This window comes from Morone saxatilis, unplaced genomic scaffold, assembly GCF_004916995.1.
Source record: "Morone saxatilis isolate NCDOM2014 unplaced genomic scaffold, NCSU_SB_2.0 Contig9, whole genome shotgun sequence".
Lineage (NCBI taxonomy): Eukaryota > Metazoa > Chordata > Actinopteri > Moronidae > Morone > Morone saxatilis.
In genome coordinates, this window is record NW_023340268.1 from 21670499 (window position 1) to 21680118 (window position 9620).

The 9620-nt window shown below is 43.2% G+C and overlaps 1 protein-coding gene across 2 annotated transcripts; it reads left to right on the forward strand.

The window, feature by feature from the left end:
• Positions 1-630: 630 nt before the first annotated feature.
• sema4ab (sema domain, immunoglobulin domain (Ig), transmembrane domain (TM) and short cytoplasmic domain, (semaphorin) 4Ab) lies at positions 631-9620 on the forward strand (the record flags this gene model as incomplete). 2 transcript variants are annotated; one of them, XM_035681773.1, is given in 7 exon segments in its annotated part: positions 631-812; positions 1974-2118; positions 2681-2870; positions 3998-4113; positions 4363-4526; positions 5188-5282; positions 5925-9620. In XM_035681773.1, coding segments are annotated over 7 exon segments (1722 nt in total), but the record flags the coding sequence as incomplete, so codon positions are not given.

Consider the following 9620-nt stretch of genomic DNA (forward strand, 5'->3'; position numbering starts at 1 on the left):
AGAGAAACAAGGTGCTTGAATGCCCTCAGTCCCTTTCTTTGTGCCAGACTTAACTTTGTTTCTTGAGTTGTCGTTAACGTTAACCCACCGCAGCTGCATCTTCTAAATAATGCCGCGAGTGGGGATTGAGGAAGTGACCTGCGCAGTGCACTGATGCAGCCCCAAGACTCAGGAAACAAAAATATTGCAAAATAATAATAATAATAATAATAGCGAGACGAAATAACATTATAACATTTCGTCTCGTCTCAAGATATTTTAGCAGAGTTTTTATTTTGCAAACCACATTTAGTCCTGTTTTTATTCTTCAACAATATTGCATTATATATTTGATTATAGTTTTCGTCACATGACCACCATTTACGTTGCGTCTCATCTCGTTTCCGTCATGTGATAAAGGTTCGTTGACAATGATATTTAGTCATAATTTTCGTTGACGAAAGCAAGACTAATTTCCACTGTATTTCTGTAATTGTAATTTTGTAGTCTGCTTAGAGGTATTCTGAGGCTCTGAAGTGGGAGTTGGCCAGACCCCTACATACTGCTGTATCTTCACCAGACTAAGTTCTGACACCAACAGGTTGCGGTGCTCGGTTGTGCTTGATGCCTTCTCCTCCTCTCACGTGTCAGAGTGATGTCGGAGGCCAGCGGACCCTGCAGCGACGCTGGACCACGTTCGCCAAAGCTCAGCTGTTGTGCCAGGCTGACAACGAGCTGCCCTACAATGTGATCCAGGACATAGACACCCTCCCACCAGCAGAGGGAGCTCCTGCAGATGACACACTCTTTTATGGCATCTTCACTTCGCAATGGTAAGTCAACTAAAGGGCAGCGGCATGAGCTGTGCTGTACCTAATCCTCTGAGGGTGGTTTAAGTTCCTCCCTCAATATTTATGTCAACCAGCATCTTACTTGGAGTCTCATTTCACTAGTGACTTCTAAATGTTCTAACCACACTGAGTGCAACTTAAAGCAGTGGTTCCCAAAGTGGGTTTGGTGGGTTTAGTTTAGATCCAGTAAAATGGCCATTCACCACTGCGCAAAAGCTGCTGTCTCTTTCTCAAAAGTACCAAGAGAAGCCTGCTTGGAGTGCAGGGAATACACTATCGTGGTGTCATCTGCGTACTAGTAAAATGTATGTAATGCATTGAGGGCTTTGCATAAATGCAGATCAAAGAAATCCTGGTACAAGGTACAAGGTACAAGACCAACCCCAGGTTGACTTAGGCTACAGTTAGCTTTGATGCCCCTGCTTTCCATCGTTCTTGGCTAGTAGCCGCTTGCTTTGTACTTTTACATAGCGATAATGTTAGGGAGCAAGCAAGGTAACCAGCCAGTCTGTATGTCACTAGTTGACAGTATTTTTGCTACGCTAGCTAGCAATTCGTTTGTGTCAGCAAGTAAAATAAGGTTAACCAGCAAAAACCACAATATGACAATATATTCCACAAGCTTCGCTGTAATGTTAGCTTTGACTTGCACTGCAGAGAGAGAAGGCACTCTGGAGCACGCATAAACGTCACATCCTTTTGGATTTTGCATAAAAAAATCAATGCACTAGCAACTGAGATAGTTGGAGAAGGTCTAATATTTTTTTAAGTTATGTTACAACCTGTTCACTCACTGGCAATAAAAATAGTACGTAAAATGTAACAGAATCTTACTAATGGAACCGTTTAAGCTCAATATTTATCTACGTCTAAGTCTCTACAGCAACGGTGTGTGGGTGTGGGTGTGTGGTGGGGTGCATGCAGTGGTGTCGTTTTGGGAAAAAAATAAAAATAATTTCAACATGCAGTATATATGTCGAGCAGGTGGAGGCATCAGCACTGTTACTCTTTACTGCTTTTACCCTGTAGAGTCTTATGTATCTACAGGAGGATCCCAGAAGCAAGGTGTTGTATGCTATAGCATCATGGGGCTTCTGTCTGCAGCTCTCATTGTCTTTCAATGTTTGTTTTTCCATCAACTAGGTCTGTCAACTCTGGACGGTCAGCAGTGTGTTCATTCCGCCTGACTGACATCAAATCAGTTTTCTCTGGCAATTACAAAGTCCTGAACCGGGACACATTACAGTGGAGCACACGGGTTCAAGAGAAAGTCGCAAATCCAGGAGAGGTAAATGGTTGCTTCTGATTGATACGAAAATGGAAGAGGACTGGCAGGAGACTGCTCATTTGATCGTTAGAAGAAAGACAAGACATACAGGCAAATATATTGGCTTCAACTCTAACAAGCTGAGCTAACAGTCCAACTTATTTGAGGAAGTTTATGCACCAAAGTAACCATCAACTTCAGAAACAGGAACCAAGGAAATATTTTTTACTCGCTACAAATGTATCTATTTGAACTTGAACTGATAGTTATGCTCCAGGTTAGGAAAACTGTAGTAAAATCACTGAAGACGCAGCAGAAAAACACTGACCACCCACCTGTAATGAACTTGAGACGTTTCGTCATGGACAAACTGGGAAAGATTTGTAAAAACCTATTGCCTATTGGTAATTGATATGACTGTTTGTGAGCAAATGCTGTCCTGTTTTGTCAAGAAGACAGAGACAAAGAGTCCTAGAAAGGTTTTTTTTTTTTTAACACTCATGTTTACAATTTAATTGCATTAACAAGATACCTAAGTGTGTTCAATTTTTGCATTTCTGTCAACCTGCCTTTTGTTTAACAGTGCGGCCTGCACAATGCATCAGACAACGCCCTGCGCTTTGTCAAAGAAAACTTCCTGGCAGACGACAGTGTGCGACCAGTTGGAAGAAGTCTAACCATGGTGTCTGCAGAGCACAACTACAGCCATCTGACTGTGCAGAGAGTCCAGGCTGCCAACAACAGAGACTACACTGTCCTGTTTCTGCTTACAGGTAGGCCACATGGGAGGCCACTATGTTCTGTCCAGTATGTAACCTGTCCAGTATGTCCTGTATGAAAATGCCTAAGCTCTACAACACTGGCACAGCTGGGTCAGTAAATTTCCCCAGTGTGGGATCAATAAAGTCAATCTTATGTTGTCACTCCAGGAAGTGGTGATTTGCTCACAGTGGCAGGTTTACATCCTCTTAGCACTTCTTAAATTAGAATCCTATCCGGACATTTTAGAGATAAAGGATTCAAATAAAGACACATGAGCTTGGCTGTCCAATGTCCCAGGCATATGCAGTGCTATTAAGAGGCTAGGGGAAGCTTGGCTTCCCCAAAATATGAATTCACCAGCTCCTTCATATAGCTATAGTGCTGTCAGCATCACACTACACTGATCTGAGTTCAGTAGTAGACCCGCCATTCAGACCCTCATATTGGTGTTCAACGTCAGCTATTTATGTGTGACCACTGCTGTTTTCATGCTCTCTTTGTAGGCAGCACATTTGATCTGCTGCTGATCTGTTCTGACTCTGAGGCTGTTGTGGTCTGGGTAGACTAATGTGCTGTTTTAGGACAATTCAGTAAAATGTGCAGTGTTTTGTGTTGCTCCCAGTTGAGTCATATCTCAAATCAGAGCTGTGCAAGATCTCAGGATTCATTCCCTATCCCCTATGGTGAATAGGAGCACTGGAAGAAGGCAGAATTGTTATACTGGCCTGGAGTAAAAAGGAGCAGGGCCCTAACCTGACTACGCCAGATGGTTTGTTACACATTCTCAGGTGTTAACTAAGTTGATAACAAACTGTGATGGTGGTGACAGCTGAACAAACTGACCCACTGACAGGTTCATGGTATTATGAGTGACACATACTTGGAAATGATCTGTACTACTGTTGATGGAGGCCTACTCTTGTTTTCCTGGTTCTTCTTCCCCTCAATCTCTTTGGTTGAACTGAACTTCCTTCCATCCATGTTTGCTAGCTCGCAGTCTTTCTTCTTCCTTCCTCATTGATATTCATCGCCAGCATCATACACTGCCAACTAACAGCTGTCACTCCACATGGGTTGTACAGTATTATGTCTCCACTGTATAAACGTGAAGTGTGTTTTCTCACTAACTTTGTGTCAGAGTCTGGCTACATGCACAAAGCAGTGCTGCTGCAGAGTGGGGCCCACATCATAGAGGAGGTCCAGGTTTTTGAGCAGCCTCAGCCTATCAAGAGCCTGAAGCTCTCCATACCCAAGGTACACAGTGAGACGGACATTTACTTCATGATTTAGTTCAAGTCTTTGTTTTTACTTATATTGATAATTTTTGACATTTATGTAAAGCTCCAAGTGAATCACCATATTGTTTTTTTTCTACTTTTTTTACACCAGACATCAAAGGTTGTGTAGCTTATTTGTGACGCTGCTGTTCCTCACAAAGAGTTTCATATAAAAACATCTACTTTTCATCTACTACAGTTTTGATCTCATTCTGTCCCACTGCAGGGTATGCTATATGTCGGCACATCAGAGGGTGTGGTGAGGGTTCCAACAGCCAACTGCTCTTTCTACTGGACCTGTCCTCAGTGTGTTCTGGCCCGAGACCCCTTCTGTGGTTGGGACCCTGCCAGCAGGGCCTGTGTGGCTGCCTCCAACACCCAAACCGGCCTGTGAGTACCACCAGATTTTGCCATCATTATGGTTAACTGTAACAAGGCATCATTATGTAGACACTATTTAAGTGGTTAATAGACTTTTATATAGACCCTTTCTAGTCTTGACCTACTAGTGCTTTACACTTCATGTTCATGTAAAATAGAAAATAAAACGGCCCGTTAGCCCCTGCTGCTCTGACAGTTGTGAATAAAGTTTCAGAGGCAGGTAGAAGTTTGTTTGCTAGCAATTGCTATAAAGCAGAAATGTGCTGCCTCGAGCAAAGGCACAGACTTTGGGGAATCAACTTATGGATCTGCTTCAACTGTGCGAGAGCCTGACCAAAAAAATGGGGTCAGTAACAGGCTTAGATTGTTCAGTGTATGCTCAGCTTTACTCAACAAGACTTGCTTTAGATTCTTGAATCTGTATCTAAAGCAAGTCCAGTTGCTTCTAGATATTCTGTGACCTTGATGGCTGAGAATTCCCAAAGACATTCATTTTGCAGTCTCATTTTCGGTGTAAATTGTCATTTTGATTGGTTGTAAAACATCAAGAGGGCAGGTCTTATCTAATATAAGAGGGCAGACACCAGAGGATAGAGTGTAGAAATACAACCACATGACGTCATCAGCAGTAAACTTATGTACCAACCTTCTCTGCTGACTCCCTCCTCAGAGGCCAGGACATAGACAGAGGGAATGTTGAAGAGGCATGCAACAGTGTTTCATTAACACACAGAGCCAGATTTGGTCCAAACAAACTGCCTGCAGGTAAGTGTCATTTATACCAGCTGCCATGCTTTGCTTCAGCTGGTTACATACTCCATGTAGCAAACACTGACTGATTTATAGGATCAATGTTCTTCATAGCACAGTGTCTTCTTTGAATCTTTACATTTATGTTGCAGCAATGAAACACAAATGTATAATTTTGGTTAAGGATCCATTGTTTTATAGAATTGTGACTAAGTACTTGTCAGTGGAGAAAGCTATATGCTTATATGATCTCTATATTGTTAGTGAAGCTGAAAAAGCAACTACAGCTTTATTAGTTGAAAACTTTCCCCTATTTAACTACATACAGTATGTAACTACAGTAGCAAGTGAAGAAATGTTTGTTTGCGTGCAGCCTTTTGCTTCTTAAATTCCCTTGGTAGAGCTGGCCCCCTCCCTAAGCTAAGTCCTTGCTGCAGTGGACATGGGTTCGACTCCAACCCGTGGTCCTTTGCTGCCCCTCTCTCTCTCTCGCTCTCTCTCTCTCTCATATATAGTTATGCTTTTCTTTACTGCAGCAGATTATTCAGCAGGTTTAGATTGCTGTTGCCAGTTTTTATATGTGATGACATTGTGTAGAGGGGTATGGGGGGGTCCTGGTGTATTGGGGGTTTTGGTGAGCTGTAATCTGTATGTCAGCCTCATGTCCTGCAGGTGAGCTGGTGTCGGTGTCTCTGAATGAAGTGGTGCGGCTGCAGTGTCCCGCAGCATCGCGGCTGTCCCAGCAGCTGTGGGAGCGCCCCAACAGCCGGCTGTCCCCAGATCTGTACCTGCACCTTGAGGATGGGAGTCTGAGCTTTGTGGCCACCCCCACCACACTGGGCCACTACCTCTGCCTGTCCACTGAGAACGGTTACCAGCAGACCATGGCCGTCTATCAGGTCAAACAGAAGAGCAGCCCAGTGGCTCAAACTCCGAGTTACACGCGGCCTCCGGCACGCCCCAAACCCACCACGCAGGCTGAGGCAAGGCCTGGATCTGGACTGCATACCTCTGTGGGACCTAAAAGAACAGAAACAAGACAGGGAAAGACTGAGCCAACACTGTCCAGCAGGGACAGTCAGGTCACCACCAGACAGCTGGGCAGAAACCTGACCCTGTGGACAGAGGAATCTGGGCAGAAAGATTCTGGGTTTCGGGACGGGGAGCCCCTGCTGTCGGCCCGAGCCCCCTCCTACCTAAAGGAGCTGGTGGTTGTGTCAGTTCTGCTGGTGCTCTGCCTCAGTCTGATAATCACCATGCTTCTGTACATCATTAGACAACGCTGCCGCAGCCGAACGGCCCCGCAGGCAGCAACCCCAACCAGAGACTCTGACAGGAGGACCCCTGTGGAGCAGGAGGCACTCAGGGGAAACCAGTTTCTAAGCAAACGCAATGGACAAGCCCCCCGCAGTGGACAGGCCAGCGGGTTAGTTTGTAACGGGGCACTCACAGGCTCTAATGGGCATTTGCCCAACACCCCCATCTGACATCTCCCAGACATTTTGACAGATGTTACAGATGGAACCAGTCCATGGCAGGCACCAGCCCAGTGGGAGGTTCTTTATGCACAGCCAATGACAAGAAACACTGTGGACTCATTGGTAAGGTTTGGATCTAATATGATGAAAGGCAATCTTCCTGTGGTACTTTAAATGAAGACACTCGACTGTTGAGATGGTACTTTGTTGTTGCCAGACAATGAAACACATTAACTGTGATTACCTGAATGTTCTGTGTGTTTTCACTTACTAGACAGTAGGGATGGTACGATTATTCAATATTATCGCGTATCGCGATTTAAAAAAAACACAGATAAGTTTATTGTGGTGAATTTCCATAATCAGAATAGTTGTCAGTCCAGACAAACACAAATATCCTCACATGGCTAGACTTAAAAAATGTATCTAGCTCGCTGACTTACAGTCTTATCTTGATTTCTTGATTTACTTAGAATTGCCACAAGGGGGAGCCCAAATCTTTCCTGTCATTTCAAAATCCCAAGAATCTGTTTGCTCGTTGTATCCCCACAAATGGATTCCAAACTAAAGAACAACATCCTATCTGTGATGCAGAAAATATTTGTTTCTTAACTAAATGTAAGGTAAAGTGATTCCAGTATATTCTAGTGCCATTTTTAAGATTTTGATGGTTATCCTAAGTATGTAATGTATTGCATTGGGCAGGATTATCATGACATGAAACTTTAATATCGTCAATGCCTACTGGACAGTAACATTTGGGACAGAAAGGTACAGGCAGATTCAGTACAGCTAGTTTTTTATATATTTGACAGTATTTGATGCAAAGCCAGTGACCTCCACAGTTCTGCATCTATTCTCTAAGGGATAAATACATTCAGAGAGTTCATCTAAAATAGAAATCAACAGAAATGTTAGATTTTAAAACGTCCTCTCTTGTTGGGGAAAGAGGTCGGTTTCATCAAACTCAGAATAATAAAGTCTGCATATAGGCAGATATCTCATGTGGCTGTGTGCAGCTTCTATTAAATGTGTTTGTATTCTGTTGTGCCAAACACATTTTGGAAGAAACATAATTAATGCCCAGATCAAGTGTGTTGCTCCTCTGACAGAAGTAGGTGGCTGGGGTGGAGGATGGTTCACCAATTCATCTGCAGAAACGGGCCACAGAGGTCAGGCCGGTACGCTTGTTTATCATTTGTTTGTGAGATGTATTACACACAGGACGTGAGTGTGCCTTGGCTTACAGTTAAGGTGATGCTTAAGGTGCAGCTGTCTGCAGTGGTGTACTGGCCATTGGGCCTCCAAGGACAGATCCCATTGGGCTGTCAAACAATCCATAATGTTTTTACCAGCTGTCTGGCCCTGTCTGTCTTTTTACCGACCCTCTCTGTGTGCACTGTCGAGCCGTGCTTATGCCCCCTCCAAAATGTGTTTCCTCGACTCCTCTCTCCTCACATCTTTTCCCTGCAGTTAAGATGCAAGTGAGGGAAACGAGAGCTCTGAGACAATAAGAAGAACCCATGGTTTCTGTCACCTGAGTCGGGGATTACAGAAACCTGGTTTCCCCAGCTAGTTTTCTCCTGGAGAACACCGATTTGTTGGCGATGTATACATGTCACTGGGTTTCTGATCTGCTTTTTCACACACTGCATGTCCCAGTAACCAGCTGACTATTTGTAAAATCCAGCCATATTTTCTCTAAGTGAGAACTGTGCTCTTACTACAGAGCCCCCCACACAGGCATTGTATCACAGCTACAGTTTCCTAAATAATGTTGGGGGGTAGGGCTGAAATCTGATTACTGACCTGCTGTATGTGTACATAGATATTACGGTAATAATACTGTGTATTGGCAAGAATCTGGCGATTGCAGTACATATCACAGTACAGAGGTTATGATCGCTGTAGTGGGATACTGTAAGCAAGGTGATGTATTGTGATTTCACATCACAGCCCTCAGTTTACATTTACAGCACTGCTGTCCAACAGTTGGGGGTTTAAACACAGAAATCACTACGATGTTTTTAAGGAATCGATACAATATCACAATATCATATTTTTCTATATTTTCTTCCACCCCTGTAGGTTACAGTGCAACATGGTGTCTGATTTCCTGCATCCTGATTACTTTGAGTATGCTGCTTTCTTGTGAGCATGTAAATGTTTTGACAGTGTTTGATTGTGGTCATATGGGACACCAATTTAAGACAATGTTTTTCTACAAATCTCTTTTAGTGTAATATGTATGTTACAGGAGCTTTCAGGTGCACTAAGATCCATCTATTCTTGCTCTATAACAGCGTCTACAGACACTTTGCTGCTGGTTTTGTACTTTATGTTGCCCATATGTGTAGACCTTGCAAGCAAGCAAGCAGTGAATGAAATTGGGTTTGTTGTTTTGCAAAATAATTTTTGCATTTCATCAGAGTGTTGTCATTCAACACCTGCTGAAAAGTCTGAACAGATTCGGGAAGGTTAATAATTAACTGGAGGAGGTTTAAGAAAGCTCGTCTGTGGAATCGGGACCAAATTTACATCGCTGCTGGAATGTTTTCAAATGAGCTTGTCATGCTGACTCCAAAAAATGCTTGCCTTTGTAAAATCTTCAGCACAATCATCAGTTTTTTGTATTGTATTCGACTTGCTGACAACATTTTCAATGTGTTTTGGGTACTGTATTTAACTACATCACTATGCCATTTGGGGTGGCCATCCACCCCAATGAGAATTCAGAAGACCAGCTCCCTTTTTTTTGGATGTTTTGAAAATCTAGAAAGAATAAAAGTCATCTGTCAACAGTTGTTTATGTTTTTGCATATTTTGTCCATTTACTTTTTTTTTGTATTTTGTAATACATTTGTAACGGATAAAA